Source organism: Harmonia axyridis, chromosome 4 (assembly GCF_914767665.1).
Source record: "Harmonia axyridis chromosome 4, icHarAxyr1.1, whole genome shotgun sequence".
In the NCBI taxonomy this organism is placed as follows: domain Eukaryota; kingdom Metazoa; phylum Arthropoda; class Insecta; order Coleoptera; family Coccinellidae; genus Harmonia; species Harmonia axyridis.
In genome coordinates this window covers 18077464-18105348 of record NC_059504.1, presented here as the reverse complement: position 1 = coordinate 18105348, position 27885 = coordinate 18077464, and the positions used below count along the sequence as shown (strand labels likewise).

Sequence of the window (27885 nt, the reverse complement as noted above, 5' to 3'; positions counted from 1 at the left end):
TGTCTTATTGTAAGATCAAAACAAATATGTCTATTAGAAATGCTTTATCACTGCATGTCCGTATTCTATACAATACATTGAGGGCGAATACATACATTTTTGTGCTCTTCAAGTTAAGTTCAATAATTTTCAAGCAAAAATAATTTTTTTTTCGATTCAAGTTGTGATGCCATAAGTAACTAAGAATGGATAGAGGTCTAAGCAAACAAAGACAGCAACATCCAAAGGATTGCGCCAATATATTTTCCATCATTTTATTCACGTGAGTTTCTTCTACTTAAAGCAACTAAGACCTAGGTACATAAAAAAAAATTTTCAGTTATATTTTCAAATTTCTACGAAAAGGAAGAAAGCAACAGATGAACGAGGATGACTTGACAAGTGTTATGGGAAAGATGAAAACAAAACCATTGGCTGATAAGTTGGAAATGCACTGGATGGAAATAAAAAAAGATAAATCTAAGCTTACACTACTGAGAGCTATTTTGAGATGTTTCGGATCTACAATGATAGTGCTTTTATCCACCAATCTAACGTTTTCTCTCCTACTAACGTAAGTTGATTCTATAAGTTTTCACATGAAAATATTATAATTTGATCTCTAAAATTCTCCGATATACCATTCATGATTGTATTAATTTTGATCCAGAAAATTTTAATCCATAAATGTAAATGATTGCATTATCACCATAGTATCTACAAATATTTTGCGTTTTCTCACATTTTCCTCTTCAAATTTGGATGCGAGTCAATTCTTTAATGCCTATCTATTTCTTTATCTTCCTCTATCTTTGTTTGCTTCAATTTTTTTCTCGAAAGATTCGACCCAGACATTGAAATGAAATCAAGAATAGATTATGCTATATCAGCATTTGACGCATCCTTGTATATGAAACTACATAATGGTTAAATGCTAAATATACTCATTCTTTTATATGGGATGGAAACCTGAAGAGTCAAGTTGGCAACTCTGAGGCGAATCGAAGCTTTTGAAATATGGATCTTTCCCAGATCTTTCCTAGACATTTTTTATGTTTATCAAGAGCTTAATATCTAAGCAAAGGTGTTGGGGAGTGATCCGTAGAATTTGCTCCAGTTGATCATAAAGGTCAAAATAAAGGGAAAACGAAGACCAAGAAAGATACAACACTACTGGATGAAGAATATAAGAGGATGATCACGAATGAATATCCACACGTTAGTGTTCAGTGAGAAACATAGCAAAAACCTTTTTTAGCTGTCGACATGTTAGCTGGTCTTTATTTGCAGATCATTATCACAACAGGGCGAAGGCTAGCAAGCTATTCAACTCAATTCCTTAAGTGATAGAAAATACACAATAAATTTTCAAAACTTAAAGAACATGATATGATGGGCACTAATTCTCTTCACATTTCTTAAAATATTTTTTTATTGAATTGGATTTTTTTCAGATGGACCTATCCATGGGCAATCGGAAAATTTGTATCCTATTTCGAAAAAGGTCAAACAAGCATCACTCTGTCTCAAGCTATCTCATACGCTGTCATCTTATTAGTTTCAACAGCCCTAAGTAACTTGTGGAGAGAACATTACAATCTATTGAAAGCTGAACTGGGTATCAGAATAGAGACTTCTGTCTCATCGCTTTTGTATAGAAAACTGCTCACTTTAGATCATGCTAAAAACAAGAAAATTAATGCTGGTACTGTAATTACCGGACTGACCAAAGATATTGGCAACATCAGAGAAGTTGTGGTGATTGGCATGGAAAATGTAACAGATGTGATACAATTGATTTTTATTATTTATATTCTATACCAAAAGCTTGGAATTGCTTCTCTCAGTGGTGTTTTGATAGTCTTCTCCACCACAGGCCTTCAAGGTGAGCTAGTAATATCAAAATTTCCAAAAATTTATAGGTTGTTTCGAATCGATCAACATAAAAATGTTTCTTCTTAGTTTTGTTCGCGAAATTGACCTACAAATGGAGAGGTATATGCAATCAGAAAAACGATGAGAGATTAGGCCAAATTCAAGAAGTGTTGAGCTCTATAAGGTTGGTGAAAATGTATGGATGGGAGAAATTTTTTGAAAAGAGGCTGCTGTATTTCCGAAAGTAAGTTGATATTATTAATGCATATGTTCTTTTTCACATGCGAAATATAATCAATATGTACTAACAGATAAGTCATTGTAGGCGAATAGAACGTTAACAAGAAAAAATTTAGCGATACCTTGAAGCCTAGGCCTTTTAAGAAGCTTTTTCCTCGTATCTTCTTATCAGGTGATAATATTATACTAACTGACAAAGAAACTTCAAGACCCAGAAGGAGCTATTCAAATTTTTTTTTTTTTTGTATAACCTAGATAGTATAGCAAGGAGTAAATGATTGAATTTGGAAAAAAAACGTGAAGTTTTATTCATGTGAACAATTTTTTGTTACTTAAATATTGTAGTCGTTTTTTGCAATTTTTTTGAATTTTACAACTAACCAGATGTTCGAGGTGATCCAAAGTCGATCTTTAGTTGTTGTTAAAATGACTAGAGCACGTGTACGCGGAATTTATCGCCAGCTAAGTGATTTTGAAAGGGCTACGGGAGGCGGTGTTGTAATTTCGAGAAATCGCTAACTGTACGAACAGAAATCCAACTACTGTTATGAGATATTGTCAAACTTGGTTTGATAATGCCCAAAATCGGAGAACTGTAGGCACCGGACGTCAAAGAGACACAAATGAAGATAAAAATCGACGTCATCCGACTGATTTACCGCCGGATAAGGTTTTGGACTGCAGCATTATCTTGTGTTACCTCTGACGGTTGAGCATCGCCGGCAACGATTACAGTGGTGCAGAGAACGTCAACATTGGAATGTGGAATGGCATCAGGTCATCTTTTCTGATGAATCTCGATTCTCCTTGGGTGGACAGGATGGCCGAAGAAGGGTTAGACGACATCGGGGAGGAAGACGTGAACCTCAGTTTGATGTTGAGCGTCATGTACACCGGACAGTAGGCGTTATGGTATGGGGTGCTGATGCACATGCAAGTAGATCACCTTAAGTCTTTCTTCGAAGTAACATGAAACAGTGGAGCTATATGTTCTCCCTCACTTTAACCGTCTCGAGAATCCAATATTTCAGCAAGATAATGACCGACCTCATGTTGCCAGAGTTAGTTTAAACTTTTTCTAAAGGACCCATCTGAATGTGGCCATGGCCATATACCCCACTTTGTCGGCTCTTAGACATGAGTTACAGGTAGCTTGGAATAGTAACCCTCAAGAAGAAATAGACCATATTATTGCATCAATAGCGAGACTTGTTAAGGGAGTGTATAGATAATCGCGGTAGACAAACACTTTATTAACATATTTATTTTAAAAAATTTTAAAACCTTCTTTTTTTTCCCGAAATTCAATCATTTACTCCTTGCTATATTATCTGTTTTACCAAAAAAATGAAAAATTTAAACAGCTCCTTTTGGGTGTTGCAGTTTCTTTGTCAGTTAGTATAAATTCTGAAAGAGTTCTCTTTACACTTGGACCTTTGGAAAAAATCTCTAACATATCACTTATTGTGTCCCGGAAGTAAAACTGTCAGGAAATTAGTTCCTATATTCATCAGATTTATCTAGCTCCTCAGTTTGTAACATCTACCATGGGACACTCTATATAAAAACGTAGGCTTAAATCAAGGGTTCGAAGTGCGGATACTCAAGTAAACAAATGTTTCTAATTTGAAAGACGAGCTTTTCGCACATTCCGACATTCAAACGAGATAGTATATTAGGAAAGATTAAGGTAACTCTATGCACATAACATATTCATATTTATTTATCAATATTTGCATAAACTTTTACACTGTTGCAATCAATACAAATGTATACAAAGAAATATATTTTTTCGGATTTCACCTTTAGCACTTTCAGTTCTCGATAAGTTCATTATGGACTGATTTGGTGATTGAAATTTTTTTTTGAAATGACAAATACTCCTTATGTTCTAGGATAGAGCTGAGAGCACTGCTGGTTTTATTCATCCTGAAAAGCTTATCCCGAATAATTGCATCGTCAACGGCAAAACTTTCCCATTCTTCAACCCTTCTGCTGCTGCTAGGTCTCAATCAAAGACTAGACTCTGATGTGATATATTTCGCAAGTTCCTGCTTCCACCGAGCAGCCAAATCTTTAGTTTGGCTGCCCATAGGATTACAAGCAACATCCGAATTCTTGATGGCATCCAAAAGATTGGATGTTATCCTCCAAGCTGAAGACAACCCAGCTACATTATCCCAGAAAACATCATCTATAAAACCTGAGATCATCTTCAGAGAAATCGACGTAGTAGTTGACAACACTACGGTTCTGAGAAATATCGGATTAGAATTAAAGGTAGGTCTGAACGTACTTATAGGACCTTCGGGTTCTGGGAAGACATCCTTGTTGAAAGCGATCTTAGAGGAATACCCTTGTTTTAATGGCAAAAGAAACGTTAGAGGCAGTATTTCATATGTGGCTCAAAAACCCTGGTTGTTTCCGTCTTCCCTGAAACAAAACATCCTTTTTGGTCAAGAAATGGAAGAAAAGAAATATAAAAATATTTTGGATATGTGTGGTTTAACATACGATGTAAGTAAATTTTTGTCAGGAGACGAAGTGATATTGACTGACTGTGGTACTAATTTGAGTGGTGGCCAACAAACTAGATTAAATTTAGCAAGAGCTTTATACAAAGACTCAGATATATACCTACTGGATGATTGTTTCGCTTCCTTAGATGTGAATATCAAAGAACATGTCTTCAAAAACGCCATCAAAGGATACTTAAGTAACAAGTTGTGTCTCTTGGTGACACACAACACACAAATCATAGAACAAGCTGACAACGTCATTATAATGGATAATAGAACGATCAAGTATTGTGGAAAACCTTTGAACCTTCCGGAGCAATTGCCGAGCCTTGAGCAAGAAATTGAAGAAGAGTTTGAAATGATAAACAAAGATGTAGAAGAAAATGATGAAACAGAGGTGAAAGAGGATACATCTCTCATTTCTAAGAAAAAACCCGATCAAGGAGATGACATATATAAAGAGAGCAGTAATACTGGAAACGTTAGTTTTAAAATTTACAAACAGTATTTCAATTATGGTGGTGGTTACTCTATGATAGCTGCAATTGCATCCATTTATTTTTTTTCGGAACTACTACACTCAGCTGGAGAAAAAATGCTCAGTAGTTGGTGAGTTAAAAATATTACATTAGTTAGTGAAGTTTACTTATTTTCCCTCATCATTACGTTTTCAGGGTAAATAATAGAAACGCAACTAATATAACTGCAAGTAATCTAACAAACTACAATGAATCTACTACAGCAATTCCATTAGAAGCAATCACCACATTTGCTTCGGATTATTCTTCAGAAGTACAATTTACTACGTCATCTTTCGATTCATATCACAGCAATTCATCTATGAATTTAATGAGAAATATAAAAAACATTACATCCGAAGAAGAAAATCTCGGGTTGTATTTATCTATAAGCTTCACCTTTAGCGGTTCTCTTGTAGCTTTCTGTGGCATCATAGTATGTGTTTTCTACGGTCAAAAAATAGCAAGAAACTTATTCAAGGATATGATCACCAACTTGCTGAATGGCTGCATGCATTTCTTCGATACACACTTGATTGGAAGCATACTCACGAGATTCTCTAGGGATTTATTCATCCTAGATGAGAGATTGCCGATTTTCTGGAATGGAATAAGAGTGAGTTGATTTGCTGAAGTAGCGGAAAAATATTTTTTAGATTTTTTTTGCCCTAGGCATGTGCCTTATTTTGATAGCCTCTATTGGCCCTGTCTTCCTTGGTATGTCGTTCTGTATGGTTCTGGTGCTTTACAGTATTACTAATTACGTTCTCAGCACCTCCAGAAATTTAACACGGCTCAACAGTTCTAGTAAGTTAGAATTCTCATAATACTGTCATAAGTGTCACCAATGTGTAATATACAATAAATTTATATTGATTATTTTTCAGCTTTGAGCCCTGTATTAGGACATGTTAATGCCACACTTGAAGGATTGACAATCATAAGGACCCATGGTACACAGCAGATACTCAAAGATGAATATGATAAGCATTTGGATTTGAACATGACTGCCCTACATTTGAAGGAAATTTCAAATGCATTCATGAACTTCTATTGTCATGCTGCCGGAATGTTTTATGTGATTTTCATTATCAGTCTTCTTTTTTGTACGGAAGGTGAGAAATAATGAAAAAATTATGGAAGCTCCGAGCAGGGGGTTTAAGTTGGATCAACCTTTATATCACATTTGTATTACAGGGATTTTGGGGGGAGATGCAGGTTTGCTGCTCAACCAAACTCACACGCTGACACATTTAATAGAAATCATTCTATTCCTTGGAATGCTAATGGAAAATAATATGACAAACGTAGAACGTATTCTTCAATACCAGAAGGTACCAAAAGAGACTCGCACCAAAGGAAGAGCCATAGACCAGTGGCCAAGTCGGGGACAAATACAATTCAAGAACCTAAGCCTCAGCTACCGTTCTGAAGATGAAATTGTACTGAAGAACTTGAACTTCGTCATAAATCCTGAACAGAAAATTGGCATAGTTGGTAGGACAGGTGCGGGAAAGTCGTCCATAATCATGACACTTTTCAGGCTGTACGAATATACCGGAAGCTTACTGATTGATGGTATCGACATCAAAACACTCTCTCTTGAGTTTCTCAGATCCCATCTTGCAATAATACCGCAGGACCCAGTGATATACACTGGTTCTGTCAGGACAAATATAGATCCTTTCGAAACTATGACTGACGAAGAGATTTGGAAGGTCCTGGAAATTGTAAATTTAAAAGACCAATTAAAAAGTCTTCAGGATGATTTGAAAGGTACCAGTTTGAGTATAGGACAGAAGCAACTGATCTGCATCGCAAGAGCTTTGACTAAAAAGACAAAAATTGTCATATTGGATGAAGCGACTGCAAATATGGATGATGAAATGGACACGTTGATTCACGAAAAAATTAATGAACTCTTCAAATCGTGCACTGTAATAACAATCGCTCATAAACTGGCCAACGTCTTGAATTGTGACAAGATTATTGTGATGGACAAAGGAGAAGTAGTTGAGTTCGATAGTCCTCAGAATCTACTCAACAATGTAGATGGAATTTTCTACAAAATGGTTCATAAGAAAGATAACAAATAAATAAAGTCTTGAAAATCATGGGATTGTACAAAAGATGTAAATATTTTGATTAATTATTTAATAAAAAAAATCTGTTTTGATGTTTCTTTGAATATTCAGACTGGCTCTCAAGTAATTCCTAATTCAATCCAATATGTACATTTTATGCTTACTAACCTGTAGGAACTCTGTGCTAGCCCGAGAGATGTCGTCGTGTGCTGCACATAACTCTCTTAATCGACACCGCTGGGTATTATAACCCACCGCCTTACAGCATAGACCTCATACTTCACTATGGAGATCTTTGAGTACAGAATTTTTATATTCTATGATGGAAATGGAAGGTGTTCACTGAGTGCCAAACCGATTCTTCCATCGGTTATCTTTAGATTAAACAGTAACACCGCAATTCTCATAGAGCCTCCGAAAATGGCTCGCCAAAATTAAATAGATAAAAAATTACAACGTACTATAAGAAGACTGCAAATTGTCATAGAAATTAACACGAAATTTGATATCACTATTATATCTACATATACAAGGTGTTCCTTAATGAGAGATTCTTCGGATAATTTTGAGGAAAATGCTTTATTTTCTAGATACATGGTGTTTTCGTAGTCCTCCTTTTTTATGATTAGATGGATTATACGAATCTTTATGAATCATTGCTATAGATCGTTCAAATAAGTACCAAAATTAAATATTCATTCATTCCAGCTTACTAACTGTAATTTTATGATTAATTGGATTTTCATTGAGAATTTCGAAATAAATTCGAGAATTTTTTCATCTCGAAATCTGTAGCACAAATGATAAAACTACTAGACACCAAAAGGTTTAGCACTAGATCAAAGTTTATGATTTCAATTTTTCAATCTGCCAATGGGCCTCCAACAAAATGTTTTGGGGAAAAAAGCAGACACTGTTCCAAAAAAAGTTCACCCTGTAAATTGGCTTTTGAGAACTGAATTGCAACCTCTATTCCGAATTGCTGGTGAATATCCTGTGAAGTGGAGATGCTATAAGAATAAAACTTGAAAATAAAAATCATCTTTTGCGGGCCCATTTTCATTTGTACATACAATACAACACGAAAATTTTCAACACGATTTATTTAGTTATGAAAAAATCCTAGTTAAAATTAATTCAAAAACACCTTGTACCTATATTGAAATAAATTCGTTCGAAATTGAGTGAGATATTATAAAGTATTAGGATAAAAGCCAAGAAGGTGAGCCTACAGTGAGTAACAAGTTTTGAATTTTCGCATAATTCATGTTAGGGATATAGTTTTGATGAATTATTCCAAAATGGTGGTGCTACCTCAACATTGCTCTCAATTTATCGCCTTACCAAGTATCAGGGCCCCCGCAAGGGTCATCAACGCCCGCGTGCCGAAAATATTTTGGCGCCCCTTAAAGGGGGAAAGTGGAGAAAAACGTCGCAGGATAATCGGCAAAAAATGTTTCAGTTTTTGTTAGGAATTTATTTGTAGAAGGGTTAAAAAAACTATCAGCAACCTTTATTGAATGCCTTAAGAACTTTATGCTGTCAGTTGTTGCATAATACATTTTTTAAATGTTTCATTATTTTATTCAAGCTTTCGATCAAAACCGCATTTTATTTTAATTTTGTAATGAAACTGCAGAGTTTTCAAAACCTGAGCTTTATTCTTCTTTAAATTATTCATAATATTATATTAAAATATCAATATTATTATTAATAATTATTAAATATTATTCCATACTCCCAGCCATCTTCTCCCTTTGTTGAAGTCTAGCTTCTTTTTGCTCTCGAAATTTTGCATCAGAAGGTCGTTTTCTCTTGTATGGCTCCTAGAATTTAAGAAAAACTGGATCCAAAATTGGTAAGGACATTCACCCATGATTTACTTTGCGCCATCCCTTTGAGAATAACCCGTATGTTTTCATTATTATGAATTTAAACATAAATCCGAGCCTTTAAACCTAAACGGAGTTAATATTAATAATAATAATAAGTTAAGACCGATCTGAAGCACATACCCTGTTCCTGTTATAATAATTAATTTTTGGCAAAGGAGAAATATAATTTTTTTAGAATGTCAAACGGCTACGAACATCAAATAAATAATACAGGTCCAGGGTGCATATTAAAAATTAAGTATAATATGATGGTGGCCCCAGGTAACAAATGCAAAATATCAAAGTCGATTCAATTTTTTCACGATTACAAACAATACTTCCCTATTTGAAGCAAATAAAAATAATATTATAGTATATATTTATATATATAATTTAGGATATGCACCATTTTAAACAGAAAAAAAATATCGAATTTTATAGACTAATAGAAATGCTAATACTGTATGTGGATAGGTACTTACCATTTCATAAAATTTAATTTAATCACAACAAGAAACAGTGAAACAAACCATAATTACACAAAATACAAATCTTTCCAATTATCTGAGTATTTTAATTTTTTGCGTCTTGACCTCAACCCCTAAACGTTTCGAAACAAAATAACTATTCTTTGGATAGGTTTCTGCTGTTATAGCATAGCAAGCAGATTTTGGTAGTTTCAGAAATTCTCTGTAACATGTAGTATATTTCCTACACATGGTGGCGAAAGTTTCAGTAATTCCCCTGGCTAAAAGCTATCGCTTCGGTATTTATGATTGTTTATGTGTACCATATGCGTTTTAGTGATGATCGAAGAAATGGTGCCCGCCGTCCGGTGCAAGGTGGTCCATAAAGAAATCCCGTACCGACAAAGGGATGATTATTTATGATTTTTTTACTCGAAAAGAATCGTATAATTGCAATCTGTGGCCGAGGTTATTTTATAGGGATTGTGACGTTCGGGAACTTGTTTGGATGTGTAAAAGATGTCTTTGCACGTTTAAAATTGTTGAAAAAATAAAAAAAATCTTTTTCAAAAACCTTTGGTCTTTCGGATTTTCATGCGGTCTATAAGAGATTTTGGCGCCCCTTAAGAGTGGCGCCCGCGTGCGGTGCACGCGTTGAACGCGCGGTTGCGGGGGCCCTGCCAAGTATAATCCAATAACATACTGAAATTATAATCGAGTTAATCAAGATCTATAAAATGAATAATACTCCTGTCCATCAGTTCTTCCTGAGCTGATCCATTATTGTATTTTTTTATTAAGGAAGCCCGATAGGTTTTCGTTAACTGATCCTATTAGTCATATTGAGGGTTTCATAAACAGAATATTCCAATTAGAAAGGGAACAGTTTGTGTTAGAACTCTATAGTGGTTACGACTGGTGAAAATTCTGAAGTAAGTCACCAAGTTCAATCGAACATTTTTTTATGGAATTTTATTTCGACTTCGAATTCTGAATGGGAACTTACCTATCTATCCTTTGAGTCTCGGGCCTTGGCAATTCCTTGATTCTGACTCACTTCTCTCTTTCAACTATTTCGACTGATTATGATTGATTGAAGGTTTTCAATTCAATATACAAGCCATTCAAAGTTATTTAAAATGCAGAGAAAACAATTAATCGCCTGGGACGATATTAAAACATAGCAGAAATTCACGGAAAATTCAGAATTTATAATTAAAAAGACGATATTTTCCGGAAATTCCAGAGAATTTATCATCAATATTGCCGACACGGTTCCCGTGTTATTATTTGACAGTAGACGTCAGGATACGTAATTTTTTAAGGTTATTGGACTTTGACAATCAATGTCAAGTTGCAAAATATAGGTTAACTCAAGTTTGACAAACATTTCGATGGTTACCGTTCATAGAAAAGGGGGGTATAAGAATTGAACCAGAAAGGTTGTTCTGCATTCGGAGGAAGGTGAAAATTTTACATGGTACTCTGGTATTTCGACATAGCTCGCCTCAGAATATAATATAAGTTTAATATGTCACCTAGAATTAGAAATAACATAAAATCAAGACCTGCTAAGTCCTCTAATAACTAAATAGGAAGCTAAATACGCAATTGGTTTCATTCACATGTTTTCCTGAGAAATTACATAAATTATCCATTGCCATCTAAAATTTGAATCATCCTGTTTCTAACAATTCATCTCCTCCTGATTTCTTCCAGATTTCGATATCGAAAAATGTCTTCTAACGGACCTGTAAAGCTGGATACTTTTCCAGATCCAGGTGATAGGTTCAAGCTGATTGACGTTATTCGTGTTGGTAGTTTTGGGAAAACCTACACAGCTAAAGATAGTGAATCTTCCGATAAACTTGTAGTTGTCAAAATACATGAGATAACACCCTACAATGAAAAGTACCTGAAGGATGAGTATAAGCTTCTGAGAGACGTTTCAAGTCATCCTAATATCATTGATTTCTATGGAGCGTACTGTCTTAAGAACGAATTGATGTTGGTCACAGAGGTGAGTAGATCTTACATTTATATTTTGGAAGGATAAATCACAGAGTAATAGGGATAAAGAGATATTCTTCTTCTTTTATTTTGTTAATCAAACATAAATAATAATATTAGCCTGTGACTGTACCTGATTCTTGCAAAGAAGAATACTATCGCAAGTTACACAGAGTAAACAGTAAATCTGGGTACATGCTCGAGCGGGCCCATAGTAGCCACTGTCGTGGTTGAAGAAGAAGAAGAACTTATTAATATCTATTCCCTTTTCTATATGATATTAATTTTTTTTATTTGAATTTCAGTATTGTGAAGGAGGAGATATATTGAAAATAGTGAATGATTTATTGGCGAAAAATAGGAGGATGAAGGAAGAACACATAGCTCATATATTGAAGGAAATCATAAAGGTATGATTTTATGACGATATTAAGTTTTGAACGTTTCAGAATTCTAGAAAGTGGAAATTTTATGTTTAATCACTTTCTCCAAAACGTTCATTTTCAACTAGCAGCACTGTGTCTTCAAACGTATTCTAGTTTTTTCCTCAGAGTGATCTATACATGTCCTGAACATGAATCGTTCTCTCTTTCTCTAGTTCATAGCACACATACAATAGATCCTCATTGGATAGCACCTTGATGCCTGATTCGTCATCACTGAGTCCAACCCTATCATTTAACTCTAAATCCGAAAATTAAAAAAGGACTTGTTTTATTCAGGCCGTCAGCTACCTTCATGAAAAGCACATCATGCATAGAGACCTGAGAGCATCGAATGTTCTCTTAACGAAAGCAGGTGATGTCAAAGTTGCAGGCTTTGGCCTGTGCATCTCCTTAGCCAGCACGTTTGGAAGAGGTAGCTCAGCCATAGGTTCTCCAGCATGGATGGCTCCAGAATCGATCCAAGGGACTAATGGTGATGAAATCAGCTACGACAACAGATACGACGTATGGTCTCTTGGTATGATAGCCATAGAACTAGGAGATGGCCAGACTCCTTTCAAAGATATGCACCCCACAAGGATTCTGTTTCATGTTGTGAGGAATCCACCGCCTACTTTGTATAGAACAACTAATTGGTCGGAAAATTACAACGATTTTATTGCTGAGTAAGTCATTTCTCAACTTTTAAACTTTCTAACTTGAGGAATTTGGTTACGACTAACAGGGGAACTACAATAAAAATATCTACCTGGTGTTTCATCATAACCTAGACAAATATATATAATCGGGTAGATGAAATCGGCAGAATCATTTTTGCCGTATGACATATATCTCGTTTTCGAAGCTTATGCGAAATACTGGATGTTTCCCATCATCATTTCTGAGCGATATTCTATTGAGTGTGGTCAGCTATGTCTAACACAGGCGTAGCCAAGGGGATTAGGGAGATTGAACACCCTCTATCCGCATATGCTTCGAAAATAAGGCAAATAAGGCAAACATTATTCTCCCGATGTCGTTTACGCGACTATGTATATGTTTATCCAGTTTATGATGAAACGCCCAGTACACTTGCCAGATCTCATGAACCGGTTCCTTCACAAAAATAAGGGATACATTTTTTTACAATAGCTAGGCTAACATTGTTATAATGGTGTACAACTTTGCTTCCCCCGTTTTGCAATAGATGGCTGTAGCGGTAAGGGGTAATCGAAATGAATAGATCGTAGATGTCATACAATAAGCTTTTTAATAACACCATCGAAATATTAGTTGATTTGTGTCTGGATCATAAAGTTATTCTCGATTAAACATGTCAGTTTACGAGACAAATTCTCGTCATTTGCGGGTGGTTTTAATTTTCTACTTCAAAATAAAGAAATCTGCGACTGAGGCTCATCGAATGATCTCTAATACCTATGGTGAGGCCGCTATTAGTAAAAGAACGTGCCGAGAGTGGTTCCAACGCTTCAAGAGCGGTGATTTTGAAGACCAGAATGGCGGTGGAAGAGAAAAGGTTTTCGAACTTGCAGAATTGGAGGCATTACTTGATCAAGAATAGAGTCAAATGCAACAAAAATTGGCAGGATCATTGGGAGTGACGCAATAAGTTATTTCAAAACGCCTAAAAGTCATGGGAATGATTAAGAAACAAAGAAATAGGGTGTCATACGAGTAAAGGCCGAGAGATGTTGACCGAGTTTGTTTGCTTGTGAACAGCTGCTTGCAAGGCAAAGATGAAAAGAATTTCTGCATCGCATTGTACCTGGAGACAGAAAACCATAGGGATATACCGGTCATACTCCCACGTCGATGGCCAAACCGCGGTTCTTAGGTCATGCTCAGTATTTGGTGGGACCAGCTCGGCGTAGTGTATTATGAGTTGTTAAAACCAACTGAAACAATCACAGGCGATCGTTTTCGAACGCAATTGATGCGTTTGAGCCATGCATTTAAATACAAACCATCGTAATACAACGAGAGACATGATAAAGTGATTTTACAGCATGACAATGCTCAACTTCATGTTGCGAAAGTGGTCGAGACATATTTGGACGGTGAAATGGGAAGTCCTGCCCCACCCGCCGTATTCTCCAGACGTTGCTCCATCGGACTATCACTTGTTTCGATCCATGACACACGGCCTGGCTGACCAGCACTTCCGATCGAATTCGTGGATCGCTTCAAAAAATGATCCGTTTTTTCCAAGCGAGATTCGTAAGCTGCCCAAAAGATGGGAGAAAGTAGTGCCAGTGATGGACAATATTTTGAATCATAAATGTATAACCAGTTTCTCACAATAAAGATTTTAATTTCGGGAAAAACGGCGGAAGCAAACTTGTACGCCTATGTAGTAGCAATCAATCAATTAGAGTTTGAACAATTGAAGAAATTAGGTATTCTTTGGGGCTGCTTCTAATGACACTAGCTATAGATTTTCACTATAATTCTTTAAGTTCTTTCAATTCTCATTATATGTATATGTAATACCAGTTTACTTACTTTCAAGATGCCTGGTGAAGAATCCTGAACATCGCCCATATATGACAGAACTGCTTGGTCATCCATTCATGGAGGAAGTTCCAGAAAATAACTACCACGTAAGCCTTCTTTTCACACATTTCATTTCAATATTTTAATCTCATTCAACCTCTCTTCAAGCTATCTACGGAATTGACCAGTCTACTCAGTTCTGGCGAAGAGGAACCCCAAATACCTCAAGACGATGTCCACGTTCTCAATAACATCCTATGGGAAGGAGAAAAAAGACATGAGGAGCCGATGTACGTGGAGGACCTAGCAGCTCTTGATGATTGTAACGAAAAGACTGTTCTGTCACATATCGAAAGAAGGTTCAACGACGGTAAATATCAGACATTCGTTGGAGAAATATTGATCACTCTGAATCCCAATGTTGAAGAAAATATATACACCGATGAGGTAAGGTAACAAAGTGACGTCCGTTTTAAATTAGAATAATTTCAACTACTTTCAGCACCATGCGAAATACTGCATGAAATCTAAATCCGACAACATTCCTCATATCTACGCTATCGCTGATAGTGCCTACCAAGACGCTTTGCACCATGTTGCGCCTCAAAAAATAATACTCTCTGGAGAAAGTGGATCAGGAAAAACTAAGAACTTCCTGAACCTCGTGGAGCATTTACTCTTCATTGGACATAATGAGAACATTCAAATGACACGGCTCAGGAGTGCCATCGATCTAATACATGCTTTTACGCATGCTTCCACGCCTTACAATGATTTTTCAACCAGATGTATATTGAAGACTGATTTGTCTTATGGGAGGACTGGAAAAGTGACAGGGGCTACATTCCTTGTTAATTTATTGGAAAAAACTAGGGTTTCCAGTACTAACATGTAAGTATCGAGTGAAATAACTCTCTTAGATACAGGGTGTGCTACTGCAAGGTCCTGCATTTCAAAAAAGTTCACTATTACTGTGAGACTTTCCGTTTCGTGAGAGTAAAACCCAGGGATGAGACTTGGCTGTGGAAGGGTCTTTAGAGAAACTCTCAAGGGTTATCAGTTGCCCAGTAAAACCCCTTTGTGACTTTCACAGAACGAAATTATTCAATAAAAGTTGCGACAACAAAATCATGCCAATTAAGTATTATAATTTTTATTATGTCCCTTTCAAGTGTTTTATAAATGTTCACCAAAATTTCTTGGAAGTACAGTACATTAAGATATAAATATAATTTATTTTTTAATATGGAGTATGGAATACTTTTCCAGGCATCAAGCAAATTTCAACATTTTCTATTATGTTTACGATGGGTTAGTAAGCGAAAATCTGCTAGAAGACTACCAGCTCGACTCAAACAGAGGCTACAGATATCTAAGAATATTAGAAGAGGAAAGATCCGAAAGACCAAGAGTCGAAATAAACAAAAACATCATCAAATATAACAGAATCAAGGAAATACTCCAAGAATTCGAATTCACTGACCAAGAAAGAGAGGCCATTTTCAAATGCTTGTCAGCCATTTTGATTTTGGGAGAGGTAAGATTTCAAGAAAGGGATAACGAATCTGCCGCAATAGCCAATATTGAGGTGGCCAAATCTGTTGCTCAACTGCTCGATACGAACGAGAAGAAATTTTGTTGGGCTCTGACTAACTACTGTCTGCTGAAAGATGGAGCTGTAGTATCCAGGAAGAACACCTGCGATGAAGCTAGAGATACTAGAGATGTTTTGGCAAACAATCTATACTCAAGATTAGTAGACTACGTTGTTGCCCGCATCAACCAGAAGCTTTCTCTAGGAAAAGCCATTTTGTAAGTAGTAAACACGAAGTTTGAGAAAATACTCCTTTTCACTGCTTTAATCAGCATTAAAACCTTGGTTCACAAAACTTTATGATACATTTCACCGTATTTTGACGCCCACTTGCGTCCACTCAAGACAAACTTGTTCTAGTTCTGCAGTTGTTGGACATCAGAAGGGGGGCATTTTCTCTTACTCCAATTATTATTTCAATTTAGCCAATGAATCTTCAATTTCAGCGGAGAAAAGTATCTCATTCAGCTTCTAGATTATTCAGGATTCGAATGTTTCAAAACCAACGAGTTGTGGCAACTCTTCATCAATATATTCAACGAGCAAATGCAGCACTACTATACTCAGAGGATCTTCAAGTGGGAGATGGTAGATTTAAACGAAGATTCTATAGAATACGAACCGATCGTGTATTACAACAACCAGAAGGTGTTAGATACATTGCTAGGAAGAAGTGATGGCATCTTCAATATAATTGGTCAAGCTTCGAAGTTGGAATATAATGGAAAATATATTACAGGTGAAAAAAAAATTGAATTAAGAACTAACTTTAAGACAAATATATGTTATTTAGTCATGTTGCATTCTGTGCGTAATGAAATTTTAATATACTTAATGACAATTAACAATTCTTGAAGAACTCTTCTGTCTTCAGATTGAAGTGTTAAAAGTACTAATAGTACTAACACTACTTAAATTCGCTCTAACATATTTTTTAAGGCTGAAGCAAAAATATCTACATTCCTCAAATATGTTTGATATCTGAACTATTTCATAATCGTTAAAGCGCTATTATTTTGATTTTTTTTTCTAAGAATATATTTCGAATATGGACTGTGGACATATTACAACCTCAAAATACATGGAGTTCTCCATTAGCCACTATACAGGAACTTTGAACTACAATGCTAAAGAAATGCCTGACAAAAACAGGGACTTCTTACCTCCTGAAATCGTTGAGACCATGAGATGTTCTAACAATTCTTTTATAAAGGCTTTGTTTACTGGTAAATTGAACAAATGCGGAAATTTAATAGTTGAACTTGAAGAAGACTTGACAACGAAAAACACGCTATCTACTGATTTACAAAAGGTTGAGTATAATCATAGAGTAATAAACATAGATAGAAGGAGTATACGCAATTTTTATATGACCCAAACTTGGTTAGATTCTCAATTAAACATGCAATCTGAATATTTGAAAACCGATATTTTTCCTAATTGTCCAATTTATGGTATGCAGAATATCTATTAATGATTTTTTTCTGTATCTACCTGCTGAAATTCAAGGTTTGGCAACTATTGCTCTCCTAGTGTCATCCGTTGTTTCACTTCCCCGAATTGGACAGAACTAAGAACCAGATTTTGACAGTTTCAACTCGATAATAGACTTTTAGATTTTATAAGATTCCATTTGTATTATTGTTCATACCGAACGAAATTTTTTTTTTGTATAATGTTGTCACGACGTTCAAGGAAGAGAATTTTTGTATTTTTTTTCAGAACTAACAGGCGAACCTCTAGTGAGCCTCTGTTCATCGTGTTTATTTGCAATATTTATTTGAATATTATATTAGGTTGTGTTGAAAGCAAATAAACTTTATTATTATTATTACTTCGTTTGGCGCACTTGAAGTTTGTTTTCTGAATTTCTGATTCATATATTTAGGTTTTCATCACATATATTTTGAGTTGATATGAAACGTTGATTCACTATGAACACAAGAAGTGCGTTCTTTGTGGAGAAACTCCCGAATTGAGTGAAACATCGTATCACTGATATATTTTCATTTCCGCGCGCTTCATGTCTTTGATAGTTCATGTTGGGGCAAAATTTGTTAACTGAAAATGACATATGCTCCCTCTATCTATGTTTATTATTTTGAGAGTATATTATTACCATTCTCATTGAACAACTAATTCATTTTCAATGTTTTGAAGGGTGCCAATGCGAACAAATTCTCCCAATCGAAGAAACTGAGAACTTTGGCCACAATCTTTAGAGCTGTTTGCCTAGAGACCATAACTGCTCTGTCCACTGGAAGTACATCTGGTGGTACCCACTTTGTGAGGTGTATCAAGACGAATTTGAAGGCAAAACCGAATCATTTCTGTAAGGAATTGGTGAAACAGCAAATAAGAGCAATGGCAATTCCACAGACAGCTAATATACGCAAGGAAGGTTATGCCTACAGAATTCAATTCGCAGAATTCTTGAAGAGGTAGGCAAATAACAATTCACTTCTCAAGTTCCAGGCCTAACTAATAAAAACACAATATCTTTTCTTGAAAATTCGACTTTAGTCGATAACATAGTGACCTTCATAAATAATACAACGCTCCTCTAACTTTTCAATACCCTTTCGTAACAAGAGGCAATCACTTCTTAATTATAGCAAAATTTCTTCCTGGAGCATTATTTTAGATCTACAAAAAACCAGTAATCACTGGTGGCCAAGTCTGGAGAATGAACTGGCTGGTAAGCAGTAAAGTTAGAAAGGCAATTCGTTCAATTCGATTATGGTTTTCACGTATTTGTGACAAGGAGCATTGTCATGATGAAAGACAATTTTTCCTTTTGCATTTGACGACGCGTTTTCTTCATTTCGATCCAATAAGTATGGTATGTAATTTTGGCGAGGCTCTCTCGAACCAAGTAACGTAACTGCGCCCTCTCTCTAGGGATTACAGTGTTTCGTCCCGAGATCGCTGGTGGACTCTTCAATTGGGCTATCCAGTGATCTCTGCCCAAGACTCACCCTCTCCCACCATCGTGGAGAGGTAACTCTGCAATCTACACCAATTCGGGGATTCTTTATGAACCCACCAATGCCTCGCTAGAGAGTGACGCGAAGCCAGCAACGCCACCTTTCGGGCATGCAAAGCCACTACATAATATTCGCTGTTGTTAGTTTTTACCTCTGTCAAGATAGACAATGTACAAACGATTTTCGTGGACTTTTTTGACGATACTCTTAAAAATGCCTCTTGATTTCTAGATATCAATTTTTGGCGTTCGATTTCGACGAAAATGTAGAAATAACGCCGGATAATTGTCGACTCCTATTGATAAGGCTAAAAATGGAAGGTTGGATAATAGGGAAAAAACGAGTATTCCTCAAGTATTATAATGAAGAATACTTGGCAAGATTGTACGAATATCAAGTGAAGAAAATCATCAAGATCCAGAGTATACTCAGAGGATTTCTTGCTAAGTGTAGGATGAAGAAGGATGGAGCCAAGACTGAAGGTGAAGGTATAGGTACATTGATTTCAAAAAATATAAAAATCAATCTTGATATTATTTTGAAATATTCACAACAATGTTCAGAAAATACTTTTATAATAGAAAATTTCGATTAAATTCTATGAGATAATCTGATTCTCCAAATACAGAGTGATCCACTGGAATGTGTCGTTCGTTAAATTATCCTCTTAAAAAGAAAAATGTTAGTACCCACAGGTATTCGTCTCTCAAGATCCTATGTACAGGGTGGGCAAATAAGCGAGGTAAGCGGCTATATCTCAGGATAGATAGATAGATCGTAGAGACTTAGGGTAAAAATTTTTACCACTAAAGTGTACAAGAAAACACACAGGAAATTGTTTTGAAGTTCATAGCTCTACCGCTAGGAGCTTAATAGCTATCGTCGAGTGGAAGAATGAATTTCACTCGAAAATGTTTCAAATGAAGTTGAAGAAAAAATATCATCACTGTAATCCTTGGAAAATTCTGTGTAACTCCAGAACGCCTGAAGCTATCGCTTTTGGTTTTTTCATACAAATTTGATGGGATTTCTGTTTCTGTCAGAACTTAAAGACACAATTTGGTTTTTTGCAGTGCATCAGTTGAAGAATATCTTCTTTCGGCCATAACTTCAGAACGCCTGAAACTATCGCTTTGCGACCTGCAGGTTTTTTCATGCAAATTTGATGGAATTTCTGTTTGTGTTAAGAAAATCCTATCATTACATTTGAAATTGCGGCGTAAAATGAACAAAACAATAAACTTTTAACTTAGCGCCCCCTATCGAAAGCAGCAAAAACAAATTTATCATGAGTATATTTTGTCCTCAATCAACAAGATATTATCTTTCAGACGAGATCTAATTTGCTCAAAAATGTTGAGCCAAACTGAAGTTACAGCCATTCCAATCAGTCAGATTTCTCCCTTTCACCTACCCTTATTTGATGTCATAAAATCGAAAGTGACAATTCAAAGAGAATTTTCCAAGGATTACAGTGATGATATTTTTTCTTCAACTTCATATAAAACATTTTCGAGTAAAATTCATTTTTCTACTCGACGATAGCTATTACGCCACCTAGCGGTAGAGGTATGAACTTCAAAACAATTTCCAGTGTGTTTTCTTGTACACTTTAGTGTTAAAAAATTTTACCGCAAATCTCTACGATGAGTGGATCCTGAGATATAGCCGCTTACCTCGCTTATTTGCCCACCCTGTACATTTATGATTCAATCTGAGTTCTGCCGCTGAAATTCTAACACGCGCAAATTCTTTTTTTAATCAAGCTATGAGTTTCTCTCAGATATCAACCAATTTTGAAATTATGTCGCTGCTTGGAACAGCCTGATGCAGTTTAATTTCAAATTCTTCTAGAAAAGTCGATGTACTATTATAATCGGGCCATTATATTACTGCGAATGGACGTATCATACGCGAGCATGGTCCACTGTTTCATTGTTACTGAAATGAGTGAAATGTCATTCAATTCTGAATGCAATAACCCTACTTTCACCTCCATTAGTCTATCACTTCCTCCTGCCAAAACGTCAAGTTCCCGTGGTTCACAACGTATTTATGTCATGTAAAAATGTAATAATTCTTAATTACGTATTTTATTGGAGTAGTAGACGAGAAAATTTATAGAAGAATTATACTAACTGACAAAGAAACTGCAACACCCAGAAGGAGCTGTTTAAATTCAATTTTTTTTTTGTTTTACATAAATTTAGAATAGCAAGGAGTGAAAAAAACAAAAAGTTTACAATTCTTTTCAATAAATTTGTTAATAATGTGTCTGGCCACCGCGTTTATTTATACACTGCCCAACACGTCTCGACATTGATGCAATAAGATGGTCTATTGCTTCTTGAGAGATACTATCCCAAGCAACCTGTACTTCATATTTCATGTCACACTTCCAAAGTCCGTGGGAGCTGGGGTAAATTTCCAAGCCTGCTACTCATGATGTCCCAAATATGCTCTATGGGCGAAAGATCGGGGGATCTGGGCGGCCATGGCAAAATATTCAAATGGGTCTCTTCGAAAAAGTGAGAACATATGGCACCACTATTTCTTGAAGGTAACGCAGCGCTGTCATGTTACCTCGAACAAAGACTGACCAATAGCACCCCATACCATAATGCCTACTGTCCGGTGTATATGACGCTCAACATCAAGCTGAGGTTCACGTCTTTCTCCCCGATGTCGTCTAACCCTTGTTCGGCCATCATGTGCATCCAAGAAGAATCGAGATTCATCCGAAAAGACGACCTGATACCGTTCCACATTCCAATATTGACGTTCTCTGCACCACTGTTCTCGTTGCCGGCGATACTCAACCGTCAGACGTAACATATGATGGGGTCGATAATGCTGCAGTCCAAAAAAACCTTATCCGGCGGTAAACCAGTCGGACAGTTACAGGATAGTCTTGTTCTACTAACCACTCATCAGCCAAAGATCGAGTTGTCGCAAATCGGTCTCTAATGGCCATAAGTCCTAGACGTCGATCTTGAACTTCATTTGTTTCCCTTCGACGTCCGATGCCTACTCTTCTTCGATTTTGGGCATTATCAAACCAAGCTCGACAACATCTCATAACAGTAGTTGGATTTCTGTTCGTAAGGTTAGATATTTCTCGATGTTGTACCAAAAAAAATTAAACATCTCTTTCTGGGTGTTGCAGTTTCTTTTTCAGTTAGTATATTCCCTTTCAATGAACATATAGATAATATTTCTCTCAATTTATCACCCTTTGAATTTCTAGGAGTAGAAGAACAGACCGCGGAACCCGAATTGACAGAAGAAGAAGCTGCACAAGTAATACAAAAAGGTATCGAGCAGTAAAATCCGATGTACCTAATTCCTCAATATATTAGTATAACCCTACTCTTACGCTTCTTTTTTTGCGATCCCCTATTTAAACCCTTTCTAATCCTAGTTGTATAAACTCTTCTCCGTAAAGACCTGAACTCCACATTCCCATTTACAAAAAAATTTCAGCATATAGAAGACGTGCCAAAAAAGATCAAAGTGAACAAGGTGATGTGCAAGTGAGCAAGGATTTTAGCCTGGTCAAAAAATACGCAATGAGGTGGAAAAAAAGTAGTTTTCTTCATTTGTTATTCAAGATGAAATCAAAGAAAATTTTCGATACCTTCAATTTGAGTTTACAGGTTAGTAGTTCCCAAAAAGATTATTTCGAAGATGTTTATTGTTTCCACATTCATTATACAAGGAAGATTGCTGAGGTCAAAGGAAACACTTTTTTGCTTGGCTTGACCATTTTTTTCCGATTCGGTCGGTTGAAGAGACACAGGATATTGAAAATGAAAAAATGTAATTTTTAGTCATATCTCGCAAATGGAATGGAATCGCAGGAAATGATTTTCGAAATATAGTTTTTTATTGGTGCGATGAATCTTCTCCGAACATAAAATTCTATCGAAGCCCGGTCAACTCCAGAATGTCCGCTATACCTACTAAGTGAGAAAATAATTCGAATCGAAAAAATAGGACCTAAGGTAAAAAAGTGTTTCTTTTGACCTCAGGAATATTCGGTTGAAATATGTGTACAAGTCAATGACTCACCCTATATAGTCTGTGACATAAAAAATGCAACACCAAAAAGGCCTTGAAATTTTTTTGCTAATCTTTCTAACCGTAACCAATCCTCTTCATTTGAAATTTTATTCCATTACTACAAGGCGAGGCATTCTCAAGCCAAATTCGAAGGTGAGCCCTAGATGGCGATTCCGATCTTCCGAGGGATGCGTAGTCCACAACGCCATCTCTCGGACAAGTAATGAGTTACTACACTACTTTTCACCAGTTAAATATATCTGCCAAGTTAGGTCGATACATTTCAAAGCCTTCTTGGTGTTTAATTTTTTGTCACAGAATAGATAATCTTTTACTTCCAGATCTTTATTTTCAACCAAAAAGCAGTATTTAACTTGGATTCATTACTCACAGAAAATGTTGATATAACAGAAATTGATTCTCAAAGCACTAAACCACCTTGGAATGGAAAATTTACCCCATTGAATATGAAGATAAATTATAATTGGAATGAAATTCCTTTTTATGATGTTTCCGATATGGATTCAGACAGAACGACTTTGAGGTAAGTTAGAAATATAATAGGTACGTATTTCCCCACAAATAATCATGTAGATTGTGGTCAGGGGATCTTGGAGGCCGTGCAATTACTTAGACAGTTCTATGGAGCTAACTGTTCATCCCCACGACTTATGGACATGGGTACCATTATATCCTTAAATCGACACCTATCCTTGAATCGACAGTCACATCTTCAACATACATGAGAAAATTGTAAAATTATTATTATTAAAAGAGTACTAGCTCAAAGTTAATTATGATTATGCTTGTTTTTTTGTAATAAAAAAGAAAATATATATAATATCGGATAAGTTCAGAAAATGGCTGAGGAACAGACAATGAGAAGATTGTATTGTTGCAGAATGAAAGAAGAAACGAGGATTGGGAAAAGGATTCCACAATCCAAGTTTTTAAAGAGAATACCATCAAATGGTATACAGATGGTTCCAAAACCACGACGGGGACTGGCGCTGGAGTATTCGGGGCTGGTACCAAATGCTCAATATCGCTAGATATTGTCTTAGTGTCTTTCAGGCAGAGATACTTGCAATAGAAAGATGTGTAGAAATTAACATAGCAAGAAACTATCGGAAATGTGACATAGCGATACATTCCGATAGTCAGGCTGCAATTAAAGCACTGAGCTCACATATCATCGATTCTAAGATGGTATTGGAGTGCCGAAGAAAACTTAATGAAATGGGTAAGAATAACAGGGTCTTTTTAGTCTGGGTTCCCAACCACTCGGGAATCAGAGGGAATGAGGAGGCCAACACACTTGCCAGAAAAGGAGCACAAACTCCTTTCATCGGCCCGGAACCTTTCTGTGGTATAGACAAATGTACCTACAAGAAAGAGTTTCAGGAAAAGGGGGTAACCGAAAGAGAAAAACTCTGGCGGAATCTTCCTGGTTTGGATCACTCCAAAAAGTTTCTTCGAAACTTTGACTCTACAAGATCCAAGGATTATCTGGATCTTAGTAAGAATATGCTACACCTCCTCACTGGATTCCTCACAGGGCATTGCCGCCTTAGGAAACACCTCATGAGAATGGGTCTAACAGAAAACGACGAGTGCAGATTCTGTGGGGAGGAAGAAGAAACTCCGGATCACTTGGTGACGGAATGCCTCGACATCGCTAACCAACGCAAAACCTGCCTTGGACACGAAACTTAAAGAAGTGAGGAATTAGCCTCCTTGAAGCTATCCCAGATATTGGAGTTCATCAGAACTCTGGAACTGGAAGGCGAGCTGTAGATCACGTTATGGAGAGAATAGCTCTGATGGGGGGCACAATAGATCATTAGGTCGCAGTGAAACGAAACCTCCTTAATTAAATCTAAATCTAATCTAAAATGAATCTTCTCTTTGAGACGCTTGTTTTAAAATGGACTATTTCCAGGTTAATCGAAGAGTACAGTGAACCTTGGGATATGCCACTCCAATGGAGATGCCGCTCTACGAAAGAACACAAGGAAGCACATGATGAAAAGGCAGCAGAAGCAAACGAAAATCTAATAAACCTTCCATTCAGAAGAAACCCCGATGAAACCTTAGAGAAACTGAAGGAGACTGAAGAAACCCTCCCCGAAATAGAAAAACAACCACCAGAAAACCTGAAGAAAATGAAGAACACCCAAAACGAAATCACTTACAAGCAATTCAAAAGTCCCGGTAGAGAAGTTGTTTCGTTGACAACGAAACCGGCTGGTTATAAAAGCAATTTTGCCTTGGATAACACCCAGCCTGCTAATAAGGATTTCGATTACATCAAAGCACCAGCACTGAATAAAGTCAGAGGTCCAGATCCTATAACTGAACTCAAGAGCATCGGTAGGAGAGACAGTACCAATGATGACAGTCCTCCTTTCAATTTCCAAGGCATGTTGCGAAAAACAAACTTCAAGCGAGATTCTATGAAAACATTGGTCAACATTCGTCGTTTTTCTTTGAAATCTCAAGAGAAGGAATATTGCAAAGATCTTAAGGACAATTGCAAAAATGAAAATTGCGAAGACCTTGAGGACAATTGCAAAAACGAAAAGGAAAATTGCAAAGACCTTAAGGAAAATTGTAAAAATGAAGAGGAAAATTGCAAAGAAGAAAAGGAAAGTTGTGAAGACGGAATGGAAGTATGTGAAAAAGGCGAATATGTGAAATTGGAACTTGCACCTGGATTAGTCGTGGAAGGCACTGTATATGATATTTAAGTTATATTCTATGAAAATTACTTTTTCTGCAATGAATTGATCGAAGTTATAGCTAAAAATAGATTGAAAATGTTACAAGTAATATTATCATTAAATGCTCGTATGTAATAATGAGTAGTATGTACAGAAATTACAATATTTGACATACAACAAAGAATATGGTCAGGGCCGTCGCTAGGGGGTAGGCAGGGTAGGCGATCGCCTAGGGCGGCAAAATACAAGGGCGGCATTTCAAGCTTGATCAACAAAAATTACATGTGTAGAAATTCAAAGTACCAAATGAGATTTAATTCAGTCATCAACAACAGGAAGGAATACAGACAAATTTAAATGACATCAAAAACCAAAAAATGGTCCGCATTATGCATTGTACTCATAAATATCCAGATGTGGCGTGATCCCCTCATAGTGCTGTTGACGATTTATTGACGCTAAAAAAACACATGCACTCATCAGGCTTGTCGGCGTTCCCTCTACGTTGCCGAATTTTATGGCCACTTGGGGTTTTGGATTATTTTCTTTTCAATTCCCTAATCAGAATGTTGATTCCTCAGGATTGAGGATGGAATGCAAAATATAAGAAAACGATTCCATTTCATCACTTCCAACTGATACTTCTCAAGAATAATAAGAAGTTTTATTATTTCATACAACATATTTCACTAATTTATAATATTCTTCATTTTTTATATCAAATTAACTAGTGTTGGGCGTGGGCGCATTCGAATTAGATAATGGTTGATCCGCATCATCCGATTGTTTCACTCGATAACCTTAAACAAACAAAAAAATTTTTCTAAAATCGAAACTGAGCTAGCAACCTGAAACTGCAGGGCCCACTCTTAAGGGGCAGCAAATAATAGAGGGCGATTATCTACATTTACTGGAAAAACGAATTAAATATTTTTTTTTATATGAACGAATTTCACTGATGGTTTTTGTTATCAAATTTACTCATCTTAAACATCTTTGCATCGTGAATAAATATTCATCATATCGAAGAAAAAAAAGAAGGATCTGAAACCTGAACTCAATTCATATATTTTATCATTTATTCATTAGAATTCAGTTGAGCACGTTTATTGTTTATTACATTCCACTTATCCTAAATCATCTATTGGATTAAAATTCGAATCCATAAAAAATGGAACGGTAGAAACGCTTGAGCAGGCGCTGGACCTCGATTATCCAATATTAATTTTTAGCATTCTGCAGAGTTAGCTTCTGTTAGGGCGGCAAAATGGGTCTCTGTCTAGGGCGGCAAAATGAGTCTCTGCCTAGGGCGGCAAAATGGGTCTCTGCCTAGGGCGGCAAAATGGGTCTCTGCCTAGGACGGCAGTTTAGCTAGCGACGGCCCTGCCACTGAATATGGTAATAATCTTAGAACATCAATAACAGGAACGGAAATTGCCTTGTAACTGATACATTTTGTTTTGATTACAACCGAACCACAGAACACTAATATTACAAAATTCGTTACTCCTTGTCTGACCGAACACTATAGTCAGTAGCGTTGCATAATTTGATTTATTCCGAAATCATTGACTCTCAAAAATAGTTTAAAATGTGATTTATTTATGGAAAATCATATCGTGCTTCAAAAAGGTCAATATTTTTCTCAGTTTAATCGAAAAAAATATTCTTTGACGACGTTTACTCATATCTGTAATGTAAAAAATAAAGGTTTGATAACGAAGTTTGAACCAAAAATTACTCGAAATAATAGCATTTTTACCGGTTCGATTGTTCTTGACATATACAGGTTGTTCCTAGATTGGAGGTAAGAAGAAAAATAAGAGATTCCTTGAATAATTTTAGGAATAAAATGTCCTATGCATGGGCCCTCAAACGCTCTTTTTTCGAGATAAATAGGTTTCTTGTAGCCCTACTTTTTGTGATGTTTTTTTTTCTTTTATTTACCGAATCTTCATTAATCCTTTCTACAGATTGGGTAAAAAAGTACCAAGACTTATAATTAATTTTATTC

At 36.2% G+C, this 27885-nt stretch overlaps 2 protein-coding genes across 4 annotated transcripts; both read left to right on the top strand.

Annotated features, from left to right (window-relative positions):
* Positions 1-47: 47 nt before the first annotated feature.
* On the top strand, positions 48-7305 carry LOC123678112 (ATP-binding cassette subfamily C member 4-like). Its single transcript, XM_045614923.1, has 9 exons — positions 48-262; positions 320-553; positions 1434-1864; positions 1942-2098; positions 3990-5222; positions 5288-5747; positions 5788-5938; positions 6019-6246; positions 6329-7305. Exons 1-9 carry the CDS (start codon positions 186-188, stop codon positions 7225-7227), a joined length of 3870 nt encoding a protein of 1289 aa, XP_045470879.1. The 5' UTR covers positions 48-185; the 3' UTR covers positions 7228-7305.
* A 3045-nt stretch (positions 7306-10350) lies between these two features.
* On the top strand, positions 10351-26009 carry LOC123678230 (neither inactivation nor afterpotential protein C). Of its 3 annotated transcripts, none has more exons than XM_045615133.1 (16): positions 10351-10488; positions 11276-11576; positions 11872-11976; positions 12289-12677; positions 14522-14612; positions 14674-14952; positions 15008-15396; positions 15775-16317; positions 16546-16838; positions 17134-17411; positions 18260-18540; positions 19318-19568; positions 22334-22399; positions 22570-22742; positions 23490-23692; positions 25091-26009. In XM_045615133.1, exons 2-16 carry the CDS (start codon positions 11292-11294, stop codon positions 25896-25898), a joined length of 4434 nt encoding a protein of 1477 aa, XP_045471089.1. In that variant the 5' UTR covers positions 10351-10488; positions 11276-11291; the 3' UTR covers positions 25899-26009. The 3 variants fall into 3 exon arrangements, with proteins under 3 accessions (XP_045471089.1, XP_045471088.1, XP_045471087.1); XM_045615132.1 differs by having other exon boundaries at positions 19318-19574; XM_045615131.1 differs by having other exon boundaries at positions 19318-19580.
* Positions 26010-27885: the final 1876 nt, after the last annotated feature.

What these genes read in the sequence shown, in the direction of transcription:
- LOC123678230 (XM_045615131.1), top strand. Translation starts at nt 11,292, where the DNA reads ATGTCTTCTAACGGACCTGTAAAGCTGGATACTTTTCCAGATCCAGGT. An exon ending in AATTGATGTTGGTCACAGAG is followed by an intron (nt 11,577 to 11,871) that starts GTGAGTAGATCT and finishes TTTGAATTTCAG; the next exon opens with TATTGTGAAGGAGGAGATAT. An exon ending in TATCTACTGATTTACAAAAG is followed by an intron (nt 17,412 to 18,259) that starts GTTGAGTATAAT and finishes AATGTTTTGAAG; the next exon opens with GGTGCCAATGCGAACAAATT.
- LOC123678112 (XM_045614923.1), top strand. Translation starts at nt 186, where the DNA reads ATGGATAGAGGTCTAAGCAAACAAAGACAGCAACATCCAAAGGATTGC. An exon ending in CTCCACCACAGGCCTTCAAG is followed by an intron (nt 1,865 to 1,941) that starts GTGAGCTAGTAA and finishes GTTTCTTCTTAG; the next exon opens with TTTTGTTCGCGAAATTGACC. An exon ending in GAAAAAATGCTCAGTAGTTG is followed by an intron (nt 5,223 to 5,287) that starts GTGAGTTAAAAA and finishes TTACGTTTTCAG; the next exon opens with GGTAAATAATAGAAACGCAA.